The sequence below is a fragment of the Onychostruthus taczanowskii genome, unplaced genomic scaffold (genome assembly GCF_017590055.1).
Source record: "Onychostruthus taczanowskii isolate IOZ18803 unplaced genomic scaffold, ASM1759005v1 scaffold33, whole genome shotgun sequence".
Classification (NCBI taxonomy): Eukaryota; Metazoa; Chordata; class Aves; order Passeriformes; family Passeridae; genus Onychostruthus; species Onychostruthus taczanowskii.
The window spans coordinates 7,817,677-7,836,150 of record NW_024500683.1 but is presented as its reverse complement, the minus strand read 5'-3'; the positions used below and the strand labels follow the sequence as shown (position 1 = coordinate 7,836,150).

The following is an 18,474-nucleotide window of genomic DNA, read 5'->3' as shown; positions in this document are numbered from 1 at the left end:
TTCCTGCAAATAAATAACACTTTAAACAATAATAGTGCTTTAGAAAAAAAACAATCTCTGTATTGAAATGAACACAAATACAGTTTATGCTTATTGTTATTTTTATTACTTTAGTAAATGTAGCAAAATATTTAGCCTATAAAATGTATATTAGAATTTAAAATGTGTAGTCCTGGGAGCTTGTTTGAGAAACGGCTGTGGGTTTTGGTGATGTTTCTTTAAATCAGCCAATGTCTAAAAGGATTATTAAAAACCAAGTCCACTGAGTAAAAATCTTTCTGTGTATAGTCAACAGCTTCATCTTGTGACACCTTGCAGCACAAAGCCTATTGTTACATTTCTTCTATTGTAATTTACACAAAACACAAGGTTCTAATCCTTTGCCTATGCAGAAGTAGAATGGGATTCACTTGTTCTTATTCCTGATATCAGAGACAGTCATCCACAGCCTAGCCTTAGACAGGCCACGCATAGAATGACCAACACCAGATGGACCTAAACGCCTTTGCAACCAAAAGGATGGATCATCCAGACAGTGTTTCATCTTATCCTATGGCAGGTACTTTTAAAAAGCACATACATTAGACCACAGCAAGAAGGTTGCCTAATTCCTTCTAGTAACTACTAGAAAATTTAGGATGACAAACTCAGGCTTCTTGTGTGGTCATGCTCAGATGTGCCTCATGTTACAACAATAGTGAAAAACAATATATAATTATTTCCAGTAAATAATTTCTACACAACAAAAAACCTGAAACTAATCTTCTTCATTGAGTAACAACCAGTCAAACCATGAGCACCTATTCAAAATACTGAATTTCAAAAAAAACTTGCCACAAACCCTTAACTGTCTCAGCATTTAAAAAAAAACTGCAAGGAATCAGGATACCAAAATGCTGTTTATTGTATATGTCACTAAAAGCAGCTTCCTTAGCAACAGCTAAAGATGAGATCAAAAATCACAGAGTTTAACAGCTAATTCTTTTTTTATTTATTTCCAAGTAAAAGTCACCTGGATTGCACTGAATATTTCTGCGAAATCTGTTTAACTTTTATGTTCTGATTATCTTTTAATTTTTTTTCATTGAGGAAGAGAAACACATTTATCTCATTAAATACAATTAACAACTCCAGAAGTCTTCCAAATGTACTGCAATATTTGGGACCTAATGAACTACTTTCTCTCAAGTACTAATCAATTCCCTATAGCAGTACAGGCTTTTCTACCAGAGAAAATCATCGTTTAATTTTCTAGAATTAAGTCTGAAATGTCAGACTGCTTCCATAACGTCCCTCCTCACAAGCACCTGAAATGTTGTAAACAGATCACTTGCTTCCTGGATTGGGTACTCAAAACTGATGATTCTTCTTTAAGGGCATTTTTAAATTTTTTTACTAATTGAAAGTTTATGTCCACCTTTTAGACCTTTTTTCAACTGCTGGGAGATCTACTATTAAAAAAAAAAAAAGTCCTTGTGAATCCTCTATTTCCATATTCAGGCTTCTGCTGTTTTTTTCTGGTCTTCAGAATTCTACTCAAGAAAATCCACTGGAGCTTTAAAGAAAGTAGTGAAGTAAATGGACACTAAACAATCCCTTTTGATTATTGCTTCTGAGCAATCATTCTGTCTCAATGCTTTCCATAGGCTCTTGTAACTGCAACCCATGAGGACTGCATCTGAACGAGCATGAATAGGGAGGGACACAAGTCACAGTATCACAATACTTAGTAATTATTCTCTTTAAAACATATTTGTCTAGAGTCTGATCCATAGTACTATTTTATTTCTCATTAATTACTACTTTGACTCCTCAAAATCCTCCTAGGATGGATTTTTTAAAACCCAAATGTATGGGGTTAACCAGTTCTCTTTTATCTGCTAACATATAGTGTTCAAAACCTTCTTTCCAATACTTATACTGAAATCCATATTTAGTGGATACTGAGACTTATTGCCTTAGAAAAGGCTTTTTGCTATGAAATAAGGCTCCATATTCTGCAGTTTAGATTCTCAGCAGGTTTTTTAGCAGATTGTCTACTTTTTAATTGAGTTATAGTAGATGACCTGGAAAAATACCAGCAATTCTCTCTTCAACTTTTGGATTTGTCAAAGTGTGTCATTAGTCCATCATCTTACCTCTTATGCCTCAATTTCTATTTTTTACTGGACAAATTAATATGCAAACTAATATAATGTGATGAAGATACACGTAACATTCACATAAATGTAGCTTCTTTTCAATATATGTATCTTCTCTATTTGGATCCTTGACATCATTACAATCCCACTAATGCCAAATGATTTTCTGCCTTTTCTTTTATGTACCTTTTATACAACTTTAATGTACCCTCAGTATTCTTAGCATGCATACTTGTAATTCCTTAAGTCGAATAATTTATCATAGCCCTAGTATTTTGTTAGGCCAGCAGACCAAACATCCTAAAGGCCTCATAGTAGGAGGCCAGAAAACCCCACGCTATCTTGGGAAACCAAGATCCCAAACCTAGTAACTCTCTAGAACACATCCTGTAAACTAAAGATTTGTCCCATCCAGGGGAGAATTTCACGAATGGGGGAATATCACAACATTCATCCAAGCCTCCCATTGGGACATCCTTGTTAGATATGCTAGTTTGCAAAGTCTGTAAAACTATACACGGATTTATTGTGTGTGTGCATTGTGGCACATTCCACCTTGGTGAAGTGGCGCACCAATAAGGAAGGATCCTTATTAAAATACCAGGGTAAAACCCCTTATCCCTTAACTATGTCTGGCTCTCAATTTTCTAAGATCAGGGAAAGGCATCACCACAAATAATCACCAAAACTAAATTATTCTGTTAATGGCTATTTGACTCTGAATAATTCACTTTTCCTGTAAGCCCAAGGAAGAAAGCTGGAGTGCACTTACATGATTTTCATTCACAACTTTGAATCTGCTCACTTTGTAGCATATGTGATATTAAGCATTCTCTGTTGAAGCATTCTGTAACATACTGCACCTGGCATGACAGACTCAATAGAATTTTCCTGCATATACTGTATGAAGTTTATCTTATGTTTGCATATTGCACTGAAATTAGAGATACCTCTACTGGATACACAAAGTAAGCACCTTCAAAATATAATCTGATTGTATTTTCCCTCAGTTCAATTATATCCTTTTTCTTCATCTCTGTACTGTTCTGTTTGCTTCACCACCTGGTTCTTGATATTCCTCCCTTTTATCTCTTTGCCTTGTGTTTTTGTTCTTTAAATTATTACTTTTTCTTATTTTTTTTTGCTGTGTTCTTCTGTTTTAGCTTTTCTGCCTCCTCTCTCTTCTTTTTTTTTCCCTTTTATTTTCTTTCTTCTTCTGAGTAAAGAAAAATAAAAGCCACATGGTTTGTCAGACAGTAGATAATAAATGTTTGGGAATGTTATAGAATCCTGTCATGGGAACAGTTACTTCCATCACATCAGTGTATTGGTGCCATAATAATTGCTTCTGGTATGTCACAAATGCAATAGAGATAATCTGGAGAGGGGAGGGGAAAGCACCATGCTGCCACTTTTTTAAATGTATGAAAACTAGTGCACAGAAGATAAGTTAATATTTTAAGCAGAAAATCAATCTACAGTATACCACAGGGGCTCCTTCATCACCAACAATTTACATCTTATGGACAAGTTGCAAAGTCCCTTTTTTGACATCCTCCATAATTATCCAAAAACTTATACAATACATAGGCTTTGAGGATGGTCTGTTGCTTATATTGTACCATTTAGTTGAATTTTTTTAGTTAAACACAGGTATGTAAAGGAGAAAATATCTCCTGACATGCCTAGACATCTGAAAAAAACCAGAAAACAGAAGTTTAGTGTAAAAGTGTTCACAAGTGGATAAGATTTGTTGTTATACACTTGCTGTTTTGTCTGAGTTCCCTTAACCACATTTGTCTGGGAGCTAAAGTTCAGGCATCCCTGAGGTTAATCTTCCTGGAGAATTCAAATTGCTAGTTATGTTCTCAGCTCAGAATTTAGTTTTAGATAAAATGTGATGAACATTGGTGGCAGCCAGCTTTTAAATAACAGACCTCTTATATGAAAAGTGGCTAAGGGAGGCAAATCATGACTCTACTGGCAGATTAGCAACCGGAAAAAGTATTTAAACTCTGGTACAAGTTACTATTCTTTAATAAAGTGAACATCCCTACTTCTCTATTTGGTGATTTTTTCTCCTGAAGTATACCCAGGCTAAGGAAAAGGAATCTGAGCATTTATGAGCTATCTTTGGTTGGCCCGTGTGTGCATTTGAAAATCATAGAAACACAACATGGTTTGGGTTGAAAGGGACCTTTAAGATCACCTAGTTCCAACACCTCTGAAATGGGCAGGGACACCTCCTTCCAATAGATCAGGTTGCTCAGAGCTCCATCCAACCTGGCCTTGAACAACACCTCCAGGGATGCAGCATCCACATCTTCTCTGGGCAACCTGTGCCAGTGCCTCAAGATACTCACAGTAAAGAATGTCTTCCTAGTATCTAACTGAAACCTACTCTTTCATCTTGAAGCTTTTCCTCCTTGTCCTGTCATTACACTTCCTGATGAACAGTCCCTCTCTGGCTTCCCCTTGATCCCTATGAGGTCTCCATAAAACCTTCTCTTCCCCAGGGTGAACAGAGTCAACTTTCTCAGCCTGACCTTGTTAGTGACATGCTCCAGTGCCTCTGCTGGACTTGCTCCAACAGTTCCATGTCCTTCGTATGCTGGGGAACCACAACTCTATGCAGCACTCTAGGTGGCATCTCATCAGAGCAGAGTAGAGGGGCAGAACCCCCTCCCTTGCCCTGCTGGCCATGCTGCTTTTGATGCAGCCAGCACACTACTGGCTTTCAGGGCTGGGAGCACACACTGCTGGCTCAGGTTGAGTTTTTTGCCAACCAAAACCCTTGGGTTTGGACAAGATGATCTCCAGAGCTCTCTCTCAACCTAAACCATATTGCTGTTCGGTGATCTTCTGGAACACAGTTATAACTAGAAGTCAGTCCCCTTTCTCCAAACAAATGCCCAAACATCCACAAACTGTTGTGAAAAAACGTGTGCAGTAGCATCAACTCATCACTATTTCTGGAGCAAAGAGAGAAACCAGTATTTATTCCCAGACTGGTTTTCACATACTTAGTCTCTGAAGTATATACCTCTACCTATTTTCAAGTCCAGGTAATTTCTGAGCATGAAGTAGTTTACACTACTTCATTCCTCAGGGAATCCCACTGCTGAGTTTCTCTTTGAATCTATGTGAGCCCTTCTGCATTCACAAGAACCTTCACAAATAATCTTAGGTAAGTAGCTCTTACCTGTGCTGCAAAGAAAATGGAAATGAAAATCTATACTGTTCAACAGTGAGTACCATTTACGACAATTTTAAGTTGAAAAATAAATGCTGGGTAATTCTTGAGTTTCATGCAACGGAGACTCAAAAATTTCAATGCTTGGGTTTTCAGGATAACTTATATACAGAATAAGTTTTTTCTTAGGAGTAAATTTTTCTCACTTTCATACCTTAATGCTGCAATGTATGTAGTGATATATTATGAATTCTACAATAAAATAAAAATTTGTAGGGCATTTTTTAAGGTGCTTGTGTTACAAATTCTCAACAGCACAAAAGAAATTTTATTCTGCCATCTGTGACAGTATGAATTAATTTTATAATAGACTCTAATAAATACTCCTTTATTTTTTCAATTTCCACAGCAAAAGTTACCATCAGCTGTTAAAAATGCAAAAATAACTAAATATATTCAATCCTAAAGTAAAGATTATTATTACAATTCATCTAGAATGTAAAAATGTGGTAATAAACCTTTCCACTGGAACCAAATAACCCCTGTAACAATGACTTCAGTATCTCTGTATTACTTTAGAATCTGTATATTTACCCACGCACTGGAATATTCATATTCCTTGCAGATTTAGTGACTTCTTCAAACCTTTCTATGCTTTCTTCAATTGAACAATTAATATTCATTTTGCTAAAAGATTCAGATGCTGCACCAAATACCGAGACTTCTGTAGCTCCTGCTGCAATCTGAAAAAAACATTTCAAGGAAACAGAATCATAATACTATATTAAAGTATTAGATTGAGCATTTAATTCTGTACAACATTCTAAAATGTTAAAGTACATTAAGTATATCATCCATATCTAAAATATAACTTTAATTCAAATTTTTTTAAGCTATAACATACAGATAGATTGAATCAAATATTGAGATCATTCACTATGGCATATTTTCTGCCTCTTCTTAGCAATTAGTTAAACATGTTTTTAAAGTGATGAATGATAAAGGGAATAAGATGTAGGAATTCACATGAACCAGCTATACAAAAGCAGTTATTAATACTTGTATATATTTTTTCAGAAAAGGAAAGGATCATACAACAGCTGTCACACTGTCTGTTCCTCCTGAATACCAAAGTCTCTCTCATGCTTGGGAAAGCTTTCTGTGTGCATATGCCTAGAGCAGCAACAATAACCAACAGGGATTTCTTTGTTAGAGCCAACTCTAGGATCAAGGGCTCCATTGGTCTTGGTGTCACAGTCGATAAGGATAATACGGAAAATGTGTACATGAGAGTCTGCTGAGAGAAATCTTAGCAAACACCAGTCTAGAAAATGTGTCAATGTGGTGACTTCACTGAAGGGGCAACTAGCCTGAGCTTGTATTCCATACCTCAGTAAATCAACTAACATGAGGCAAAATAGAAGGCTGAAAGCCAGCTGATAGAAGAAGAAAACATTTTAGCTTAATAGTTAGAATAGTTAACTAACTCTCCAGTCAGAATAATACTCTTGTTCAATAGAAAAGTATGGAGCTTTTGCCTATCTCTGCTTCTGCAGGATAATGTCTAAAATTCAGCAACCCATACAGGGACAAATATTCTTTCAAACAGAGGGAAAAAACCATCAGCAAGGAAGAATGTAGAAATCATCTACAAATATTTTTTCATTGTTTTCCCCTCATTATATCACTAAATACAGCATAGAGATAAAACACTATTAGTTAAACTCATACAAGCTACCATTGAGACAAATTTACAGCACTATAATCGGACTGTTGACAGCTAAGTCAACTATGCGCAGGATTCTGTTTTAACAGGTATTTCAGTATAGGAACTGAATGACAGACTAGACCACAAATGTCCACCAAGCAGTATGCTTTCCAAATACAGCCTGTCCTACATCAGGACAAAAGCAGAAGCACTAAAAATTTTCAAAAAACAAAAGTGTAAAGATTAGACTAACAATGTGTATATTTTAAGAAGACTGAACCGCTCCATTTTCACTCCTTTACACACTTCAAATCTATAATTTTGAGTATTTTGGAAGAACTGAAATAATTTAAACTTTCAAACCAACCAAAATAAAATCAAGAATTGCTATAAAGCTTTTTCATTTAAATGAATCTTTCCTCATTGTTCTTCAGTGTTTTCCACCAAGACACTCTTCTGAAACTTTTCTAGGGCCAACAAGTCAAAGAGAAAGAATTGTCTTGCCCTTTATATACAAGGAATTTACAAAGTTCCTGGTCAATGGCTCCACTAAAATATGAACTTAACATCACTCTGTGAACTCCCCATTTTTCATAAAGAAAATTGGGAGTTTTCAGTGAAAAAAACCTATATCTTATTTCTGACATTAAATAGCTAGATTCTGGTACTGAACTGAAAGTGTCTGAAACATAAAAGAGGTAAATGTGCACAACACCTTTAAAAGCACTTACAGCAGAATGAAAACCTTGAAGATTAGGAGTGAGAACGGGATACTGGACTCCAGGATGCCGCTCAATGCCCCTCATTACTTCTTTGTGATCTGCCATCTAAAATAAATAAATAAATAATTTGTATTGATCAGCAGTTATTTTCTGATTTTATACAGCTAAATAGAAATTGTTTTAGACTGTGTTTTTGCCTTCATTACTATTACAGTTCATATGAAAAGTCTAACAACAAATGGGCTAAACTGATTTTGTACAAATACTCTTTTGTAATTTCTTAACTTTTGACTATTTGTGTTGTAATTTTTTTTAGATCTATGTGAATACAGAACTGGGGCTAAGACTTCAACAGTATTCCCTTGTGTGTATGTGTAAAAATATAATTTGCACCATAAATTGACAGACTTATAATCATGCTGTTCATGAAGTGTTACAGCAACATGAACTTTGCTTCACTGGCCTTAATAGGTGGAATTAACAGAATAACTGAGATTTAAGAAACATAGAAATCCTGAAAACTTCAGCACTCTGATAAATGTAACTTCACAATGTTAAGCATAACTGAACTTGAATTACTCAACACTGTAATCAGAACATTTCAAGACTAAACACATCTATTCTTAAAGAGACAGCAAAATCCAGATGTCTGCATAGTGGAATGTTTTAATATAGTCACAAGTTTCTTTCTGAAACTTCTTTATTATAGCAAAGATCAGAGTACTTTTTTTCCTTAGTCTCCCCTCACAAAAGAAAAGCTGCCTTTTTAAGATACTCTTACATTTTTACTCATACATTCAAGATTAAATATTCTCCCTATACTGATGAAGAAGATGAATGAAACACTTATTCACTTAATAAAAGGCAGATTCTTTAGAGAAACACATTTTCTTAAAATAAGTGGGTTGAAAACAAATATTTTTCAATGGTGTGCACACCTGAAAACAATACAAAATAAAACATATCCCTCTTATTTAATGTCTTAAAGATTCCGAGTTTTAAAAAAAGAATAGTGCACATTAAATGCTTTTTAAATGAGTTCTCATAAAAGCAAATCTCTCAAGCAAACACTATTAAGTTGGATTTCTGTTTCTTTCCACACTGGTGAAAAGTATTTTGAGAAGTACCATGTAAAAAGATATATGAACTACAGAGCTTTCATTACTCCTTACTTTCAGCAGATGCCTTCTTGATAGCTATGCAGTACCACAATTCTAAATACATGGTATTAAATTATACCACACTATTAACTAAGAATACTGCTTGTAGCCTGGAATCTTCCTGTCACCAGCTTCCTTCTGTGAAAATGAATGGATTAAAAATATCAGAAAAAAATATGTACTCCTCTTCAAATATAAGCCCAATATGCATGTATAAGGAAGTGGATATATGGTACAAAAGGTGTTCTATAGCCAGACACAACTCTCTTCTTATCAGGAAGTAAGTGATAAAACAAAACTTTTTGTATTTGATTCTATGTGAAGTAAATTGGTCTGATAACCTCACAAAAAACCTCTGTCAACACCTTAGTTATTTAAGAACAATTTTTCATTCCTTAATTTAATATAAGTAGTAGCTACATTTCTCAGGGCAAAAAAGAATGTCTGAAACCAAATGATAAATTAAATGGCATATGTTGGAACTAAATTTACTCTCCACAATTATAGCCTGTCTTAAAATATACTGGAAAACCAAAATGACACTTTTTCAACCAGTATAAACCTGCCAGATCCAAATAATATTATAAATATTAAATCTGTCCCATTGCTATTTTTCCTGTAAGTAAAATCCCATCTTTGCACATATTGCATGTTATAAGATTTTAAATTGTAATAAAATACTACTTTTCCCAATTTCTTTAAAAATAAGCTTCCTAATAGTAGATATTTATAATTTTTGGCTGTTTATGTTATAGGTGTGGGATCCTGTTTTATATGGCACCTTGCTACTGTGGAAATTTTTCTTTTAGATTTTTCAGTAAAAAAATTTCTTTGCCAAAAACAACATTGGATGGGAAACCATAAAAAATTTAACGTACTGAAAAAGAAAGAAGTGAATGAGTGATCTAAAGATAACTGTAAATTCTATTCCCATGACCTATGAAAAAGAGAAAGAAGCAAAGAAAAGACAAAGTCAAGGCTGCATTGTCAAAGCAACACAATCTTATCTTTTAAATAAAAAAAAAAACCACTAATTAAGCCATTAAAACAAAGTATTCAGTGAATGAATTTGAGATAAAAAGGGATTACTCATTTTTTCTAAACTGACAAACTTGTGCTAAATTTGGTACTCACAATGGCTCACAGGAAAAGGAAATAATTAAACAAGAAAGGAAGAAATACACTTTTGCTTTAGACATTTTCTTCTAACATTTGACAATATTATTCCCTGTTGTAGTAACTGACAAAGTGTGATGGCACTTAGAAAAACTTAACCTATTCCCTTTTAGCAGACAAGAGACCATTGCCCCTGCATTGATGCCAAAGAAATTCTGCACTGTCACTCTTCTCTTCACCTACCCTATTACCCTTCTTCTAGACTCTTCTCTGGTGACCCTGAGAACACTGAAATAAAGCAAAGGAGTCCCTCAGAATACTGTATAATTTGCTTTCTTAACTCTTGAATAAGCACGGCTGTACTATGTTTTTCTCAGAGAAAAGCCTAGAATACAGTCCAGGCCCAGGATGTATTCTCAGTTTAAAATGGACAAACTTTACGTACATTTTGTCAGATGTGCAACATGCAATAGACATAGTTAAAACTGAAGTATTTTCTCAAATTCATTAACTTCTTGTTAATTAATGTAAATTTGTGAATATTTGTAAGTAACTTTTATGCTCCCTGTCACATATAAAGCATTCAAATGCTTCTATGCAAACAAGTGTGCAATTTCTTGAAAAACAGTTTAAATTATATAGACAAGTACTGACTTATTTCCATGTTTGCAGGAAATAATTAATTTGCACAAAGAGGTGCTAATAGTAAGCCTGAATTTGCAGCGTTAAATCTCAAATGGAAATGTGGCACTCTAATACCAATGCAGTTTTGCTGCCAGTTCCAGAAAGGCTAGGTTTCTGCTGAATTCTACCAAATGTAAAAATTAATTCTGGAAAAATAATAAGCAAATTTTTATGATTCATCAAAATTTAAGTGAAGTTCCTGATAGAGCATTAGAACTCCAAAATAAGTAATGTGCTTAACTACTACTACTTATACAGAAGTCCCAAATTTAGATCTTCCAAACACATTTGCAAATGTGGAAAATTACATTTCATTTAAAGAAAAAGAAAATAACATATACTAGTTTTCTTTTTTACATCAATGACTACTAGTTTTAGTAAAGTAGAAAAGAAGTAGGAACAACATTGTATTATATTAATGATGTGTCACCATTACAAATTGAATGTTACATAAATAAATAGAATGGCATTTAAATTTATATAGTTATGAATAGAGCTGATTTTACATACCTGAGGCACCCATTTGGATGAAACAAAACTGGTCACTTCTATTGCAGGCAGGCCTGTTTTGGAAAGCTGGTTGATTAACTCAATTTTTATATCAGTTGGGACTATCACCTATAGATATGGAGATATACTTTAGCAAAGTATTTTATACATAAGAAACTTTTTAAAGTGAAATGTTCCCTGTATATAAGCAATACTCTTTTATAAAATAATGAACTACTCTTACACATTTTACCATAACTCTTCTGTTTCCTGACAGTAGGAAGTATAAGGAAGGCATAAGGAAGGTACTAGGCAGTATACATGATCATACTCCATTTTCTGTCCATCACAAAAGGAAGCACTTCTGTGTAACTGGTTATAGATCTGGCCTCATTATTTGTTATTAATCAAACACCAAACTAGCAAGAACTGACAAAGGAAATACTAACAGTGTGACCAGTGAAAAATGGGAGGAAAAAAGCTTCATGGCTGTGGCAGAGTAACTCTATTGCGCTAATACCACTAACATCTCTGGTATCAGTAACAATGACACGTGAGCTTATCCTTCTGTTTGTAGAAGTAGATGACTGTTTCTATACATGTACCCTATAATCTCTTTCAATCTTCTTCTATGCTTCCCTACCACCCTTTAGGTAAATAATGCTATCAAAAGAGTAATATTTTTCTCCCATGTCTCTTCATCAGGAAACATGAAAAAACTTATTTTACTATTCCTTCTGCATTAACACATGAAGCAGAAACACAAGTTACAAAGATAGTGTTTCATAGTGTTTGCCAATAATGTCATTACAGAATGTTATTGACTGACAAGACAAATTCCAGTAAAATGAAATGCTGAGTAACAGAAAGGCTAGTTAGCCAAGTATAGAAAGAAATTATATGATATAAAAGCTGAGTAAATAGGAATCCACTTTCATTCTAATATAAAGGTAAGTTATCAATATGAAAATAGATATATTTAATAATACAAAATGAAAGAAACATAATTAGCAGGATGTACATATTCTACTCAATGAAAATAACACTAACACCCATGTCAAAGCACACACACACACAAAAAAGAGAAAAGTTACCTTCTCATTTTGTAATCCATCCCTTGGCCCAACTTCTACAATTTTTATGTACTCAGGCAGTCCAGATGCTTGAGATTCCTGAAATAAAAATCAATACTGAAAAATAAAACAATTAAGATCAACACCAAGATCAAAAGATACAGCTTGTACTTGTCCTTTCATATGATTCTGGGTATAAAGTTATATTGTCAACATTAAGTTTGCTCAGCACATTTAAAAATCTGTAAGAACATGTTCCACACCTTGACCTAAGGGATAAAAGTTAAAAACAGAAGTTAGTGAATGTTCCACTGCTCCTTTGAGGTCACAAAAGTTTATTAAAAATGTCCATAGAACCATAAAGGAACATTGAGTTTTACAGTGAGAAATATTTCCATTTCAAAAGTCTTTCCAATGAACAATCCAGCCCTCCAAACTTATAACTGAATGTTCTCAATTTAACTTAACAGGTACTTCTCTGTAAATGTTTGCAAGACCTGGCTATAAATCGGAAAAGAACATAGCAGTCAAGAAATGTTAAAGAGATTATTAATGAAAAATGAAAATTATTTCTCTGACTGAAGATGAAGGTTTTAAAAAAGGATTTAAAGGCAAAAGGAAAGCCTCTAGTAGATAAGAAGGAGAATTTTTCAAATGTAAGAGCAGCTTTGGAAAGGCAGGAAGCTGACAGGGACAGGAGGGAAGGAAGGCAGCAGTAAGGTCAAAGGGCTAAGGAGAGCATGGGGAACTGGAGGGGGAGGAAGGAGAAATGAGAACAGGAAAGCAGGTGAAGGGAAATGAAACTTCCTTTTTTATTATTTAGCTGCTCTGTGACTGAATCAAGTTGACATGTGTGGCAGCTAATGTAAACTGGGCCTATGAGTCCTAGAACAGTTCAGAGCAGTTGGCTGGATTGAACCAAAAACTGTGTGCCCTTAAAAACACACCCCAAGGCTAATTTGGGGCATGCTGTCCACGCTCAGGAGTGGACAGGAGAGATACAGGCAGCTCTGCCAGGAGCTCTGGAAATACCCTGTTTTCTGTATTGCACTGAGGACAGAAGCCAAACCAGTTCTCCATTCCAGTGCTGAAAGCCTGAGCTGGGACTAGCACGAGCTACCTGCAGGACAGCTGCTCCAGTCCCCACCACTTCTCCCGGGAGTTTAACACCACTGGAAGGGTGACACTGTCAGCACAGGGGGACAGCTCCTGCCCGTGGGAGTAACAGCTCCCCCAGAATGGAGACGCTCTGTAAATACAGCCACTAATCTCAGAACATCCACAAACAAAGGAAAACCTATATTTTATTCCTCCCTGAGTGGTATCATCGGAGTTGTTTAAACCAAACAGCTGCTAATTTCTCCTCAGTAATGGAAAATGAGCATGCCAATGAGCACCCTTGGTTTCTCACTGCATTCTTGGTGCCTGTGGGCAGTTCTCTGCAGGACTTGCCAAAATACAATAAATATATTTCAGACCATTTACAGTGTATTTATCTGAGCCCAGTAAAAAGAATAGGAAACAGCTGTAGAGCATCTACTTGATCACATGGAACATCTGGTAAGTTGAAACTCTGTCAGGCCCTGCTAAGCCCACACTCACTGACAGTATAAACCTACTTAAATGTGAAGGTAAAACCTTCACATCTGCTGCATATTGTTCCTCTTAAGTTATTTTCACAAATATGGCACTGCTTCAGCACTACAGGCATAAATCTGGGTTATTTCATGATTATCAGATCCTTCTTGTTGCAAGACAAATGCCACAGCTGTGTTATGAGTGAAGCTGTGACTGGAAAATAAAAAGAGAGCTAAAATAGTTTATGTGAACCAAAGCATAATTTAGAGCATGAAAAATGTCCATAAAACTTTGAGAGCAAAAGCATTCATTTTCTAGGCCAAATCTTGTAAATCCTATTTAGTGCCTACTGTGGCAAAAATTTGTGGAAATCAAGAGCTGTACTTGTCTTTTCAGATCAGTTCACACAGCCCCATCAGGTGATGTCCACAGCCCTTGGAGTTCACAGGGGTCAGAAGTCTGGAAGAGATACTACAGAAAGGCATTCAAGTATTGGTTTTTATTTTCTATCTGTGATATTACAGATGCACAATATCTTTGAACCACAGTCCAGGCCTCTCAGCCCCTGATTTTCTCTACAACCTTCCTGTCCACTAGTCAATCTCAACTTGAATTCATTGTTCATGGAGTGAGAACAACACTGAGAACCACATAGGGAATGACTCCCACATACTGGAAACTCAAGGCAGTACTATAAACAAATCTGTACACTCTTCAAGCTGATGAACTAACAGCTTAAGAGTAAACTTCTTGGCTCTGAGTCGGGAGGAGTGTTGCTTTGCATCATATTTCATCTAATTTTATTTCTGGTACATTGAGTGCTCCTATCTTCAATGTCACTCAGTCTCTCCTGTATGGCATCCAGTGTTGTACTGAAAATGTCTCCTGTCCTACAATTATCAGCAGATATTAGTACCTTCATACTTTCCTGTGAAAACTTTTGGACTATCATTACCTTATTTTAGTACTAACATGTATTATCTCAAAAAAAAATTAGAGTAGTGCTATAGAAGAAAGATGCTAAGAAGAAAGAGGAATTCTATCAGCAATATCTTTCCAGTCTAATAAATCTGCTTTCAACATTATCTCCTATTTCCTCCTCAGCCAGTTTCTTAATTCATCTCACACATTCTGTTCTTATCATCCTTCTCCCCAGCATAACTAATAATTTCTCTTATGCTGCATTGCTGAAGCTCGGACAACTAGCAAGTCAAAGACAGGCAGAATACTTAGGTTCAGGTCCCTGTATACTATTTATACAATATACAGTCCCTTTCTGCTGGATAGAACACAGAAACAAACTGGAAAAATATATATTTAGAGTATGTGTACCATCTTCTGCTAAGTGACTCTAGCATTTTTCTGTGCTGTGGCCCAAGTTGAATCCAAGGAGTAATGGAATCTCACCTGTCCTGTGAATGAATACTCAGTAACTAGCTGTTGGGACATTCTTCCAAGAGAGAAAGAAATATGTACTTGGCAAAGCTATTGGGAAGAAAAAGGAGACTCCGCTTTCTAGGAAGTTTTCTAATCACAGTGCCACGCTTGCAGGACATTACTTAAATAACATCTGAAGAATTCACCTGAGCCAGGGGTCATATTCTGTACCAGGCCCAATGCCATCTGCACTCACTAGTCAAGCTTCAAGTGCACAGAACACACTGAAGTCTGTAAGAACTGAGGCAGAGTTCAAACACTTCTCTGTTTACTACCTGGATGGCATCAGATCTCAACCAGGACTTGGGCTTCATAAATTGAAGGACTCATTTCCCCAAACTCTGACTGGAGCATTTCAAATGTACACCACACCCTTGGATAAAAGGAATGATTTTCAGAACCAACGAGACCAACTTAGAGCATTTCAGCATCTTTAAGTATGGCATTAAATGCCCTGCAGATAATAATTAGAAAATAGGTAAACAGAAAAATGCAAACCTGTTTTCATATTTTAAATGAATGAGAAATGGTGAACATTGCAGAAATACAAAAGTACCAATTTTAGTACCACTAAACTTGTCGGGTATACAATTTTGTTTCAGAAAAAATATTTACTAGATTGAACTATATGAACGATTTTTATGTAACAATATATGAAAAGCAGTAATGGCAAATACTTAGGGGAGACTGCTTATTGAATAATACAGGGTCTCTGTTAAAAAGTAATGACCACCAAAGTATCATGTTTTAAATATCAAAAAGGAAATAGCTGACATAAAAGACTAAAAGCCTGGAAAATTTGTTTTTCCATGTATCAAGCCTTGCCAAGGGAGCACAAAAAGCATATAAAACCACAAAAAAATTGCCTCTCTCAAAACAGAATGCAGCCAAAGAGTATTTTTAAAAGAAATAGAAAAAGGAAAACCAAACCATTTAGCTTGAGACATTGAATGCCAAATTTCTGTATGGAAACATTTTCTCTCAGCTATAAATAGCTGCAAATTTAGGTTCATTACAGAAAAACCTAGTAACTTTTAATTAAAGCAGTATAATCTCCCTAATGTAACAATAAATGTAAAAAGATTAAATAAACACACTTTTTAAGCTCTGTCACTACTTCACTACTTCTACTTAAGGTGCTGAGGTTCTTTTAGCCTTCTGATTTTTCTTCCATGAAGGTCATTCCTACAATTACCCAGAGCTTCTCAAAAGTAACTGAAAAACACAAAAGAGAGAAGGATCTGGAGGTTCAGGTCTTTTCAATCCTTCTAAGATAAAGCTCTGCTTTCCTTTTCCACAAGGTGGTGTTCTGGCACAGAGGACAACTGAACAATGGTAGGTCCATCCTGTACAAAGAATTACTCAGGAAAGCAGTTTTCGACAAGAATCAGCAGGGAGGTGGCATCGTAACTCCATAATGTATACCTGTAGTGACATGGAAAAATGCCCAAAACCAGGGAGAAGGTGCTAAGATAAATAACATGATTGCTGGAAGGAGAACAAAGAAAACCGGTCAATCTTCTGAACACATAGATGTCTCTAAACTTTACAAGACATAGAGGAAATAAACAGGAAGAAATTAAAATTCTTGTTCACATAGTCCACACTACTAGAAGGTAGATATAAAACATACTAATTCCCAGCTTAACTAGAGAAAAATTGGAGAAGATTCAAAAAACAGTGGGACACACCTGAGGAATATCCCTCAGTAAAGATAAACCAAGTATTCATTCTAGAACTGCTGCAAGCTGATGACATGACCACTGGGAGAAGAGTAGCCATGAATGGACCATGACCAGCAAAAACCTTCAACCCCTGAGAATCTTTCATCACGTGAAGTTTTCGTGATATATCACTCCATGTTCATGACTGAATGTTAACACAGACATGCCAAAACCAAAGCAGCTACAGCAGAGTACAAAATTCCATTGAAATCCCAGATGAATCTCAATAAAAGCAATGTGTAAGATAACACTTAGGACTCTCCATATCGTTTTTGATGCTGATGAATAAGAAAGTGAAATGACAAAACTGATCCTGAGCTTATAACTAGGATGTCATAGATAAAACATTAGCCTGACACTTAATGAGTAGAAATATTGGGACTTCCTGCTTCAAAAAACAACTCAATCAACTGGAGATTGTCCATTGGATGGCAAAATATAAAATCCAAGTAAATCATTACAGAATAAAATTAGTTAAGTGCAGAGTTAACTCACCTGGAATAAACCAAATAATTGTTGAGGTCAGAAGATTTGTTAGAGCTTATGAAAGAGTAGTGACTTATATATATCAAGAGATTGTCTGAACTGGGAGAGAAATCACTATAAGGATTTCTATGGTAAAATTATAGCCCTAATATTTCTACTGTCATTTACATTAACTTTTAAATTCCAATATAATCTACTAGTATACTACTTCTTATTGTTGCAGGGTTGTTTACAAAAGAAGCCATTCATATGAAAATGTAAGAAATATGATTTTAAACAAAAATGAATTTAACTGAATTATGAGACTTATGCTCCCATTGCTGGAGTGCCCAGTTGTTTGATCCAATCCTGTTTACAAAGATTATTTTAACGGTAAAGGCAAAAGTGATAAAGTGCAAATAATATTAACTAATAAACAAAGAAAAAACTATTACTTTTATTTAGAAAATAGAAATTAAGATTTGGGAAAAAAGAATTCTGTCAAGTATTCTGATGAGCTAGCAAATCAAAAGGCAACAAATGACATTACTAAGGAATGCCCAAAAGACTGAAAAAACCCAGTTGCTGTGTTAAGAATACTATTCTTACACGAAACTAGAACATTGAAGTCACACTCAGCTACACTACTCATAGACATAGTTACAAACTTCAAAAATCCAAACACCACCTATAAATCACTATTCCTTTTGAAAATCCTTTACAATAGGTCTTCCAAAGCCACAGCAGATCTAGCAAAGGTATTCAGATCAAGGTTAAACCTCAGCTAGCATCAGCCTAATGAAGAGGATACTTCGTCATATCAGAGCATCTCTTTGGAGCAACTGGCATAATCTCTATTCTTCTGCCCAAACTATAGCCTAGAAGAAATCAGACCAATTTAATTCTTGTCTCCTTGTTTTCCCATGACTCCCCTGTAAACAGAGTATTCAAATCAATACAGACCTAGACCCATGGACTGACTTT

General features: G+C 35.3%; 1 protein-coding gene across 2 annotated transcripts in view; it reads right to left on the bottom strand.

The window, feature by feature from the left end:
- HMGCLL1 (3-hydroxymethyl-3-methylglutaryl-CoA lyase like 1) overlaps nt 1-18,474 on the bottom strand; it is a 69,078-nt gene that overhangs the window by 37,330 nt on the left and 13,274 nt on the right. Inside the window, exons 2-5 of one of the 2 annotated variants that reach the window (XM_041410626.1) lie at nt 12,308-12,385; nt 11,235-11,342; nt 7,774-7,869; nt 5,929-6,077 (exon numbers count right to left, since the gene is read on the bottom strand). In XM_041410626.1, the coding sequence (XP_041266560.1) occupies nt 5,929-6,077; nt 7,774-7,869; nt 11,235-11,342; nt 12,308-12,385 (431 nt within the window). Of the gene's footprint in view, nt 1-5,928; nt 6,078-7,773; nt 7,870-11,234; nt 11,343-12,307; nt 12,404-18,474 lie in introns of both variants that reach the window. The other variant, XM_041410627.1, reaches the window with a different exon arrangement.